Source organism: Nansenia antarctica, assembly GCF_963989245.1.
Source record: "Nansenia antarctica genome assembly, chromosome: 1".
Taxonomy (NCBI): domain Eukaryota; kingdom Metazoa; phylum Chordata; class Actinopteri; order Argentiniformes; family Microstomatidae; genus Nansenia; species Nansenia antarctica.
Window position 1 is genome coordinate 89,774,642 of NC_137674.1, and position 13,137 is coordinate 89,787,778.

Below are 13,137 nucleotides of genomic sequence, written 5' to 3' on the forward strand. Positions count from 1 at the left end.
CTGTTCTCATCTCATCTCATCTCATCTTGTTTACTGAGATCTCGCCGCCTCTTGAGTGTCTGCAGAAGATTTTGTGTTAAACACTAGAACACCCGTGCCTTTTTTACCAACTAAAAGAGCCGCCTCGGGGGTCAAATGACAGCCTCTTTACAATGCTCAAGCTGCTATTTACACACAACGACCACTAGTTGGCCGCTTGTAAATTAGCCTGCTTCCTCCACACAAAAACTGCTAAATATCTTCATACTAGCTTATCCTGATGTGATTTAGAAAATGTAAGGATACTGGGTGGTAGAACGCACATATCTAGGAAAAGTAATGAAAGGAGGGTCCTGAAATTTGATCGAGTTCAAAGATATAACATATTTCTTTACTCACTGTGTTCTAGTGTTAAACACCTAAAAAAAAAGACTAATTGGAGAGTAGCCAGGGCGTTCAGCAGGCAGACACAGAGCTCTTCCCAGGGATGACTGGCCTGGGTGTTTCAGAGCTCATAGATACAGAGCACATACTGCATATAGACTCCTTTGGTAACTTTCTTATAGTCGGATTAATGTGATTACGTGGATTGTGTATTCATGTAGTACATTACCGTACAACATGTTATTGTTCAGGGACTACGGATGAAACCCTAGCCTTCTCGGCTAATTCTGGTGCATTCTTTGATGTGCAAAAATGTCCCTGCCAAATAAACCAGAATAATGATAATAACACCGTTATGTTTGTGGCAGAGAAGGTTTTACGACGTTGTACAGTAGAACAGCTCTGAGTTCTGAATGCGCTGCCAGCATCGTCTACATAATGTGTGTGTGGTTGTCACTCTCTGTGTGTGTGTGTGTGTGTGTGTCAGTAATGAGTTGTTAATTAGCACGTCTGCCCCTGGTCGCGGTGCTAACAGTCGGGGATAGCTACCGCTCTGTTTCACAGACTGATTCTGAGTTTGTCTCTCTATTGTTGTTGTTGTGGTGGAGGTAGGAGGTGTTGGTGTCCAGCCAGGTCACATGGTGGAGGTAGGAGGTGTTGGTACCCAGCCAGGTCACATGGTGGAGGTAGGAGGTGTTGGTACCCAGCCAGGTCACATGGTGGAGGTAGGAGGTGTTGGTGTCCAGCCAGGTCACATGGTGGAGGTAGGAGGTGTTGGTGTCCAGCCAGGTCACATGGTGGAGGTAGGAGGTGTTGGTACCCAGCCAGGTCACATGGTGGAGGTAGGAGGTGTTGGTACCCAGCCAGGTCACATGGTGGAGGTAGGAGGTGTTGGTACCCAGCCAGGTCACATGGTGGAGGTAGGAGGTGTTGGTGTCCAGCCAGGTCACATGGTGGAGGTAGGAGGTGTTGGTACCCAGCCAGGTCACATGGTGGAGGTAGGAGGTGTTGGTACCCAGCCAGGTCACATGGTGGAGGTAGGAGGTGTTGGTACCCAGCCAGGTCACATGGTGGAGGTAGGAGGTGTTGGTGTCCAGCCAGGTCACATGGTGGAGGTAGGAGGTGTTGGTACCCAGCCAGGTCACATGGTGGAGGTAGGAGGTGTTGGTACCCAGCCAGGTCACATGGTGGAGGTAGGAGGTGTTGGTACCCAGCCAGGTCACATGGTGGAGGTAGGAGGTGTTGGTGTCCAGCCAGGTCACATGGTGGAGGTAGGAGGTGTTGGTGTCCAGCCAGGTCACATGGTGGAGGTAGGAGGTGTTGGTGTCCAGCCAGGTCACATGGTGGAGGTAGGAGGTGTTGGTGTCCAGCCAGGTCACATGGTGGAGGTAGGAGGTGTTGGTACCCAGCCAGGTCACATGGTGGAGGTAGGAGGTGTTGGTACCCAGCCAGGTCACATGGTGGAGGTAGGATGTGTTGGTGTCCAGCCAGGTCACATGGTGGAGCAGCTTCAGTCTAAACAGGTGCAGAGACTCATTAAGACCTGCGTCTCTCTTCAGCTCTCTGCAGACTCTCCCACTGTAACTATTTAATCAGCCACCACTGTGTGTGTGTGTGTGTGTGTGAGTGTGAGTGTGAGTGTGAGTGTGAGTGTGAGTGTGAGTGTGAGTGTGAGTGTGAGTGTGAGTGTGAGTGTGAGTGTGAGTGTGAGTGTGAGTGTGAGTGTCTGTGTGAGTGTCTGTGTCTGTGTCTGTGTCTGTTCCTGTGTCTCCTCCCCCTCTCCTAGGTTTACACCCTCCTGACTCCCTCTCTCTCCTCCCCCTCTCCTGACGGCCTCTCTCTATCCTCCCCCTCTCCTAGGTCTACATCCCCTGCAGGACAGCGATCATCCTGGCCAACGAGGAGATAAATTATTGTTACTAGAGGAGGTCTGGAGAGGCAGGTACCATGCATGTAGACCCCAGCCCAGCTTTGTGCTAGCTAACCCCCTCCTCCGGGGAGGCAGGTACCAGGCATGGAGGCCTCTAGCTAACCTCCTCCTCCTCAGAGCTCCACCACTGCAGACTCCTTCTGGCCTTCAGCTTTTTAATGGAACCCACTGTGCTTCTCCTGACCTTCCACAGACCACCTGGAACCGTCCAGATGTTGTGTTGCTTCAGGACGTCATCACATGTAGGAAGGGCCGCCAACCCACTCTGGCCTTCCTCAATGGCCGTACAGCACAACTGCAAACACCACTGATCCATCCATCCATACAGTACAGTATAACTACTAACACCACTGATCCATCCATCCATCCATCCATCCAGTATAAACACCACTGATTCCTTCCATCCATCCATCCATCCATCCATCCATAAAGTACAGTATAACTACTAACACCACTGATCCATCCATCCATCCAGTATAAACACCACTGATTCCATCCATCCATCCATCCATACAGTACAGTATAACTGGGTCAATGACGTGACGTGTGCATTTTGTGTCCGAATGTAATATTTTCTAAAATTAACAATTAATATATATATAATTAATAATATATATTAATAATAATAATATATAAATATAATATATTAATAATATATACATTATGTTAACTAACACTATTTGCTCTCCTTTATTGACACAAAGAGTTTATGGTGATTTGTTACAAATTCAGGCACTTTCAGCTCTTTAAAGGGTTGAAAAGTAATTCGGTACACAAATGCAACCAGCTAATGTGCCATTAAAATATCTAAAATGATATTACAACTATTATATAAACATTCTGGCATGATTTTACAAGGGGTTATAACAATATACTGCAAAATGGTTAAGGATTTTTATGTAGAAATGTTTGCTTTCCTCAAATCACTTTTGTCACGAAAAATTAATTTCACTGATGTCATTCGGAGCAACCAATTTCAAGGCACCATTTTGGATCAAATCAACCGCTAATCATCATGTGACATCATTTAAGACCCCTGCAGCAAACCCTCTGAGTGAGAAGGAATGTAGCCAGCTCTCTCTTAATTGTTTGATAAATGCACTTTTCCGCTCCCTGTTATGAATGTCCTCAAATATCACATCATTCGGTACAACCGCTAAAACACACTGAACATTTGAAATATTTTAGAAAGATATATTTATTATGAATTCTTATATTGCTAAGTTCAAGCTCAAGGTGAAGTTCTCACATAGGTAGCTAAACATGTGCCTGTTTTAACTGTTTAAAACTGTTAAAATAATCATTCATACAACCAGAATTCTGTTGTAAAGAAACACATCTTTGGGTGCAAAATCTAAACTATATTATTAATGGAGAATGTGTTCTACATCACTTAACTTTTTAACTTTTTGCACTTCTGAAAACCTTATCCATCATTCACCCAACTACTAACACCACTGATTCCATCCATCCATCCATCCATCCACCCACCCTCCCTCCCTCCCTCCCTTCCTCCATCCATCCCTCCGTCCCTCCCTCCATCCATCCCTCCCTCCCTCCATCCCTCCCTCCATCCATCCATCCCTCCGTCCCTCCCTTCCTCCCTTCATCCCTCCCTCCATCCATCCATTCCTCCCTCCCTCCCTCCATCCATTCCTCCCTCCCTCCCTCCACCCACCCATCCATCCCTCCATCCATCCATCCATTCCTCCCTCCCTCCCTCCATCCATCCATCCAGTATAATTCCAGCCTATCTTTCCCAGCCTTGCTGTCTCACCTGCAACAGTTGACTAATTGTGACCCAGAGAAACAACAATAACATGACAGCAGTAACATGATGATTTTAGATGAGTATTATTATAAGTATTATTGTTTTTGATTGGTGTTTCTATTTCTATAAAAGTACACATGCACTTGTTTTACACATGCACTTAATTTAACGGTTAGGATTATCTATTTAAATGCCAATAATGTTATTTAATAATGTGGCTCCATCTACTATGTACAGTATATTTGTCATGTGTTATATTTAAAAAGGTTTAACAGAAGAGAGAGTGTTGCACTTGAATACTAGGACATCACTGTGTTCCTGCACTTCAGCATTGTTTTGTTGAAATTATAATAATAATATAATATGTTTGAACAAAAAAAGAAGCTGCCTTGAATACTATTTTATTTTACCTTGGGTGTGTCGTGCAATGTGTCAAATATGAACTAACGCAGCTATGGGGATGATGCATGTCATTAATATACCAGTAATGTTCATCTCATGTAATCAGAGCACTGAATTCAGGCAGCTGATAGTCTGCAGAATATTGTTGCATACTATATTTGGTTCCAAAATAGATATACCCCATTGGAATACAATAATTATATATATATATAATTAATAATCGCTAGGTAAAGGGTATTGCCGAAGCATAGAAAATAACAAAATATGTCTGATTTTGGTCAAGTTTAAGGTCAAATCAAATGTGGTGCCCAGCTAACTCCTCGTCTCTCAGCCTTCAGATGTAAACATGTGACGGGGTCTGGTTAAACGTCCTCAGGTAGGGCTAGGGTCATTTTTAAGTAATAATCGCTGAACAAGATACTTGTTTAAATGCTGGTAAGGATTGCAGACATGAGGCCCTTTTCACCAGACCCTGTCACATCTTTGTCCCTTTGACACAACTGTCTGTACTTTCTGTTTCTGTTATGCAGTTTAGTGGTTTTGTTATTGTCAGCTGTTGTTTTACAAACCCAATAATTGTTGAAAAAAGTCATAAATTCAATTAAACTGATCAAACCCCTGACGTGTGTGTGTATGTGTATGTGTATGTGTATGAGTGTGTGTGTGTGTGTGTGTGTGTGTGTGTGTGTGTGTGTGTGTGTGTGTGTATGTGTGTGTGTGTGTGTTCTACTATTCTTCGTTTGTTTGCTGAAGTCTATCAAAACAGCCTGGCTTCCCTGACACCTCAGCAAGTGAGCAAAGTGTCACTTTTTAAATTAAATTACGGAAAATTAACTTTTCCATGATATTGACATGTTTTTAGATGCACCTGTATATATGTATGGCACTGAATCATTACGCAAGCTAGACATGATGATGTTCCGGACCTTAGCTGGAGGACATGTTCTCTAACTGGACCTTGTTGAATGTCAGTTGAACACGTCTGGTCATGTGACAGTGTCACAGCTGGATCTCCTCATTGCTTGTTGGCGATGTGACACTTCCTCTCCAGGTGGACTCCGGGGGGGTCACGTATCCTCGTTTCTCCGGGATGTGGTTGTGATTTCCAGGTTGTGTTTGGCCGCTGGTCGTCACACAGCAGCATGGTGAGTTATCCTCTAAAGGAAGGCCGCAGGTTCTGTTCTGAGGGGGTGAAACCGTGACAGCACCTTCCCCCTCCACAGCCAGGTAACTTCTGATCCAACACCTGTACCTGCTCAGGACATCAACACCTCTACCTGCTCAGACATCAACATCTGTACCTGCTCAGACATCAACATCTGTACCTGCTCAGACATCAACACCTCTACCTGCTCAGACATCAACATCTGTACCTGCTCAGACATCAACACCTCTACCTGCTCACACATCAACATCTGTACCTGCTCACACATCAACATCTGTACCTGCTCAGACATCAACATCTGTACCTGCTCACACATCAACACCTCTACCTGCTCACACATCAACATCTGTACCGGCTCACACATCAACACCTCTACCTGCTCAGACATCAACATCTGTACCTGCTCAGACATCAACATCTGTACCTGCTCACACATCAACATCTGTACCTGCTCAGACATCAACATCTGTACCTGCTCACACATCAACACCTCTACCTGCTCAGACATCAACACCTCTACCTGCTCAGACATCAACATCTGTACCTGCTCAGACATCAACATCTGTACCTGCTCAGACATCAACATCTGTACCTGCTCAGACATCAACATCTGTACCTGCTCACACATCAACACCTCTACCTGCTCAGACATCAACATCTGTACCTGCTCAGACATCAACATCTGTACCTGCTCACACATCAACATCTGTACCTGCTCAGACATCAACATCTGTACCTGCTCACACATCAACACCTCTACCTGCTCAGACATCAACATCTGTACCTGCTCACACATCAACATCTGTACCTGCTCAGACATCAACATCTGTACCTGCTCAGACATCAACACCTCTACCTGCTCACACATCAACATCTGTACCTGCTCACACATCAACACCTCTACCTGCTCAGACATCAACATCTGTACCTGCTCACACATCAACACCTCTACCTGCTCACACATCAACATCTGTACCTGCTCAGACATCAACACCTCTACCTGCTCAGACATCAACATCTGTACCTGCTCAGACATCAACACCTCTACCTGCTCAGACATCAACACCTCTACCTGCTCAGACATCAACACCTGTACCTGCTCTGTCTGTGCATCCATTTCATACGCAGTTTCCACAGTCTGTTCATTCGTTTGGTATGCCGTTGCTAGGTTGCATTGTACAGTTGCTAGGTTGTTTCCAAAGTCAACTCCAAGTTCCACAGATCTAATTGGATAGTGATTAGCCATACCAGTACTCGTACCCCATGCTGAGCTCATGTACTCGTACTCGTGGAGTACGACGAGGAGCAATGTCAGCAGTTTGGAGATATTTTAGGATAAGCGATGATGACGACAAAAGTCGAGCAGACTGCAAACTATGCTTTGCTAAATCGTGTATCACACGGTCTGGTGAAAGAGATCGGAAACAAGTAGGGAATCGTGAAGTCGCGAAAATGACCGTAACATCTTTTTATTACTGTTTTCCTTTTTTAGTTTAAGTTTAAGTGTTGAAGAGCCCACTCAATATAGCAAACAACAGTTTTAGGATCACTAAATACTTTTTGTTTTTGATTCACTGTATAGTCTGCCCTCCTGCTTTGTACTTGGTGAGTGTTACTGATACATGAAATCCACAACCTGCCCCCTTGATATCACCCCCACTGCTCTCCTGAAGGATGATCCCAGCATCCTCTCTGTTATCAGCAGCTCTCTGTCCACTGGCACTGTTCCAACCTGCTTTACGCCCGCAGTGGTCCAGCCCCTCCTAAAAAAGCCCAATTTAGGGCTTTACCTAGCAACCCTAGACCTCTAAACTCCCATTCCAGTAAAAAATTCTCGAAAAGGTCATTCTCCGCCAATTGTTGCCCTACCTGGACCAAAATAACATATTGGAAAGATTCCAGTCCGGTTTTAGAGCTGGCCATAGCACAGAGTCTGCCCTGTTGAAGGGGACTAATGACCTGCTCCTCTCGGCTGACTCTGGTGACTGGTGACTGAGCCATGCTGATTCTTCTGGACCTCAGAGCAGCGTTGGACACAGTAGATCACAGCCTCCTACTGGACGTCTCAGTATGGGGTTGGTGTTGGTCTACTGGACCGTCTCCAGTATGGGGTTGGTGTTGGTCTACTGGCCCGTCTCCAGTATGGGGTTGGTGTTGGTCTACTGGACCGTCTCCAGTATGGGGTTGGTGTTGGTCTACTGGACGTCTCAGTATGGGGTTGGTGTTGGTCTACTGGACCGTCTCCAGTATGGGGTTGGTGTTGGTCTACTGGACCGTCTCCAGTATGGGGTTGGTGTTGGTCTACTGGACGTCTCCAGTATGGGGTTGGTGTTGGTCTACTGGCCCGTCTCCAGTATGGGGTTGGTGTTGGTCTCCTACTGGACGTCTCAGTATGGGGTTGGTGTTGGTCTACTGGACCGTCTCCAGTATGGGGTTGGTGTTGGTCTACTGGACCGTCTCCAGTATGGGGTTGGTGTTGGTCTACTGGCCCGTCTCCAGTATGGGGTTGGTGTTGGTCTACTGGACTGTCTCCAGTATGGGGTTGGTGTTGGTCTACTGGACCGTCACCAGTATGGGGTTGGTGTTGGTCTACTGGCCCGTCTCCAGTATGGGGTTGGTGTTGGTCTACTGGCCCGTCTCCAGTATGGGGTTGGTGTTGGTCTACTGGACGTCTCAGTATGGGGTTGGTGTTGGTCTACTGGACCGTCTCCAGTATGGGGTTGGTGTTGGTCTACTGGACCGTCTCCAGTATAGGGTTGGTGTTGGTCTACTGGACGTCTCCAGTATGGGGTTGGTGTTGGTCTACTGGCCCGTCTCCAGTATGGGGTTGGTGTTGGTCTCCTACTGGACGTCTCAGTATGGGGTTGGTGTTGGTCTACTGGACCGTCTCCAGTATGGGGTTGGTGTTGGTCTACTGGACCGTCTCCAGTATGGGGTTGGTGTTGGTCTACTGGCCCGTCTCCAGTATGGGGTTGGTGTTGGTCTACTGGACTGTCTCCAGTATGGGGTTGGTGTTGGTCTACTGGACCGTCTCCAGTATGGGGTTGGTGTTGGTCTACTGGACCGTCTCCAGTATGGGGTTGGTGTTGGTCTACTGGACCGTCTCCAGTATGGGGTTGGTGTTGGTCTCCTACTGGACCGTCTCCAGTATGGGGTTGGTGTTGGTCTACTGGACCGTCTCCAGTATGGGGTTGGTGTTGGTCTCTTACTGGACCGTCTCCAGTATGGGGTTGGTGTTGGTCTACTGGACCGTCTCCAGTATGGGGTTGGTGTTGGTCTACTGGACGTCTCCAGTATGGGGTTGGTGTTGGTCTACTGGACGTCTCCAGTATGGGGTTGGTGTTGGTCTACTGGACGTCTCCAGTATGGGGTTGGTGTTGGTCTACTGGACCGTCTCCAGTATGGGGTTGGTGTTGGTCTACTGGACGTCTCCAGTATGGGGTTGGTGTTGGTCTACTGGACCGTCTCCAGTATGGGGTTGGTGTTGGTCTACTGGACCGTCTCAGTATGGGGTTGGTGTTGGTCTACTGGACCGTCTCCAGTATGGGGTTGGTGTTGGTCTACTGGACCGTCTCCAGTATGGGGTTGGTGTTGGTCTACTGGCCCGTCTCAGTATGGGGTTGGTGTTGGTCTACTGGACCGTCTCCAGTATGGGGTTGGTGTTGGTCTACTGGACCGTCTCCAGTATGGGGTTGGTGTTGGTCTACTGGACGTCTCAGTATGGGGTTGGTGTTGGTCTACTGGACCGTCTCCAGTATGGGGTTGGTGTTGGTCTACTGGACGTCTCCAGTATGGGGTTGGTGTTGGTCTACTGGACTGTCTCCAGTATGGGGTTGGTGTTGGTCTACTTGACCGTCTCCAGTATGGGGTTGGTGTTGGTCTACTGGACGTCTCAGTATGGGGTTGGTGTTGGTCTACTGGACCGTCTCCAGTATGGGGTTGGTGTTGGTCTACTGGACGTCTCAGTATGAGGTTGGTGTTGGTCTACTGGACCGTCTCCAGTATGGGGTTGGTGTTGGTCTACTGGCCTGTCTCAGTATGAGGTTGGTGTTGGTCTACTGGACCGTCTCCAGTATGGGGTTGGTGTTGGTCTACTGGACGTCTCAGTATGGGGTTGGTGTTGGTCTACTGGCCCGTCTCCAGTATGGGGTTGGTGTTGGTCTACTGGACGTCTCAGTATGGGGTTGGTGTTGGTCTACTGGCCCGTCTCCAGTATGGGGTTGGTGTTGGTCTACTGGACGTCTCAGTATGGGGTTGGTGTTGGTCTACTGGACCGTCTCCAGTATGGGGTTGGTGTTGGTCTCCTACTGGACCGTCTCCAGTATGGGGTTGGTGTTGGTCTCTTACTGGACCGTCTCCAGTATGGGGTTGGTGTTGGTCTACTGGACGTCTCCAGTATGGGGTTGGTGTTGGTCTACTGGACGTCTCCAGTATGGGGTTGGTGTTGGTCTACTGGCCCGTCTCCAGTATGGGGTTGGTGTTGGTCTACTGGACGTCTCAGTATGGGGTTGGTGTTGGTCTACTGGACCGTCTCCAGTATGGGGTTGGTGTTGGTCTCCTACTGGACCGTCTCCAGTATGGGGTTGGTGTTGGTCTCTTACTGGACCGTCTCCAGTATGGGGTTGGTGTTGGTCTACTGGACGTCTCAGTATGGGGTTGGTGTTGGTCTACTGGACGTCTCCAGTATGGGGTTGGTGTTGGTCTACTGGACTGTCTCCAGTATGGGGTTGGTGTTGGTCTACTGGACCGTCTCCAGTATGGGGTTGGTGTTGGTCTACTGGACGTCTCAGTATGGGGTTGGTGTTGGTCTACTGGACCGTCTCCAGTATGGGGTTGGTGTTGGTCTACTGGACGTCTCAGTATGGGGTTGGTGTTGGTCTACTGGACCGTCTCCAGTATGGGGTTGGTGTTGGTCTACTGGACTGTCTCCAGTATGGGGTTGGTGTTGGTCTACTGGACGTCTCCAGTATGGGGTTGGTGTTGGTCTACTGGCCTGTCTCCAGTATGGGGTTGGTGTTGGTCTACTGGCCCGTCTCCAGTATGGGGTTGGTGTTGGTCTACTGGACGTCTCCAGTATGGGGTTGGTGTTGGTCTACTGGACGTCTCCAGTATCGAATGAATGAATGAATCGAATGAATGAATGAATCGTTTAATGACCACACGACCTAGGTCGGTGGAATTTGTTTTCGGTACAGGTGGAAAGCTCAATACAGCAGTGTCAAAAAAACATACACACATTGCACATAACTATCACATGGACATGTACACACCAGGGTTTCCGTTAACCGGTAATTACCGGTTTTTGTCCGGTAAAATTTGTTGAAGTCCGACAAATTGAAAACTCGTCGGACATAATGTCCGGTGAAAATAATTCCCTCTAAGCACAATTTGAATACAATTCGCTTTAGCGAGGATAACAAGGATAACAAGGATTTAACTTTAAATCTAACTTTAAATTTAACTTTAAACTCATATCGCTTTAACAAGGATAACAAACGAAACGGACAACATTTACACTAAGATGGAGACAAACTTCAGCGATATGATCTAACAGCCGGTCTTCAGGACGACATACAGACCCGTATGAGCTTACAGGGCTATCCCCTATCTATCTGAGAAAATGCATAGGCCTAGGCTGTAACATCGAACGGAAATTAGCCTATACGCATTGCAAGTTAATTTAAAGCCTATTTATTTTCAAAGAGTTTTATTCTATTTTATTTTATCTGATAAAAGGCATATGAACGGAAATTAGGCTAGCCGTGTCATTCACCACACCAATATCCACGCCACAGACCCTACAACTAGGCCCCTGAATAAGCTAGAGACACACGGTCTTCACTGGGGGGTGCATAGAGATTGTCCAGAGGTCAATACAGTGTTGCCGACAAACTCAGGTTGGAGGGGGCGGAGTCTTGCCACCACACCACTATCCACGCCATAGACCACAAACCTCAGCCCTAATAGCCTAGAGACACAAGGTCTTCTCCGGTGGGTAGCCTGGAGAGAAAATATCTAGAGCAGTTAGGCTTACTAGTCAATGTACAACACTCACACCCTATCAAGATCAGTTTGGCTTACTGGTTAACACTCACACACTATCTAGAACACTTTGGCTTACTGGACAATTTAAAACACAATATCTAGAGCAGTTTGGTGTATTGGTTAGTGCAGTGGTGTGCCGTCAGGGCCAGCAAGGCCTTCTCTGCTGGCCTAAACATCATCAGAATATACATTTTATTTTAATATATTTTTTCCACAAATATGTATTAATGATTCCCCATAGTCTATTCTCTTCATTTCATAGCTTTCCTCTTGGTTGCGCTGCTTCCAGTCTCCGATTGAGATTTGGAGGGCTGGCCTTTATGTTAGAGCTTTTATCCAATCAAAATGTGTTGCTAGGGGGCTCCAAAATCTGCCTGCCTGCACATTAAACGGTGCCGCGAATTCGACCTGTAACTTAACGTTGGAACGAGAAAACCTGTGGCGTACCTAGTAAACCTACATAGATGCGAGCAAAAGCAACAACGGCGCCTGCTGTAAGGCTCAATGATGTCAGCACCCAGAACGTCTTTTGATTGGATACGCACTATTGATACGCACTATTGATATTCACTATTGAGATGCGTAACTATGCCGGTAGATGTGAAACTTTTGAAAGTGCGCAGGGAAACGGAGTTCCACAACGAAAGCTTTGGTTGACTGATCGATAATACTGATCGATTGTGTCCTGTTTTTGGGTAAACAATAACTTTCATTTAGGGGACACGAACAGAGGAAACTACGTTGAGCTTCTTTCTTTTCTGGCTGAAAACAACCCAGATTTACATTACCACCTGTCCACAAACAAAGTGTTTACTGGGACGTCAGGCAAAATACAAAACGACCTGATTTTTGCTATTGCTGAAGGGAGAAGAGATCAAAATGGAGATTAAAAAGGCACCCTTTGTCGCTATTATGGTGGACGAGACGACAGACGTGGGTAATGTAGCGATCTTAAAGATGTTAGTTTAACACTCTTCATTGTAAATGCGGATTTATTGATTAAAAATGCTTCGGAAATATTAATATAACTCTGTTGTACTTGTCTGACTATGTTAAGGTGATGCAACGCCCGGTTATACTGTGTTTCTGTCTAGTTTCTAGAGCCATGGCGTCATAACGATGGTATTAAGAGGTAGAATAATTCAGGTAGGAATGTGTCGGACATCACTGAAGGCCTAGGTGTGAAATGCACCGCCCGCCACTGGGTTAGTGTACAACACTCAGTGGCATAGGGTAGCTGTGCTAGGCCCCGGTGCAGGTCTGGCACTGGGCCCCACGCCCCCGCCCGCTCCCATTCCCTGCACGCATGAAACAAATGCATTAGGCCTAGGGCCTATACCAAGGGTGCTCAACCGTTTTAGAACCAAGATCTATTTGCCAGCTTGCCGAGATCTACCAGTCCACTTTCAATATCAAACGCAAAGGGATGGCACACACGCATGTGCATGGGCACACACACGA

The 13,137-nt window shown here is 47.0% G+C and overlaps 1 protein-coding gene across 1 annotated transcript in view; it reads left to right on the top strand.

Moving 5' to 3' along the window:
* Positions 1 to 5,085, top strand: part of gbe1b (glucan (1,4-alpha-), branching enzyme 1b) — a 70,108-nt gene extending 65,023 nt beyond the window's left edge. Inside the window, exon 16 of the mRNA XM_080548906.1 lies at positions 2,224 to 5,085. Within this exon, the coding sequence (XP_080405032.1) occupies positions 2,224 to 2,286 (63 nt within the window). The 3' untranslated portion in view covers positions 2,287 to 5,085. The remainder of the gene's footprint in view (positions 1 to 2,223) is intronic.
* Positions 5,086 to 13,137: the final 8,052 nt, after the last annotated feature.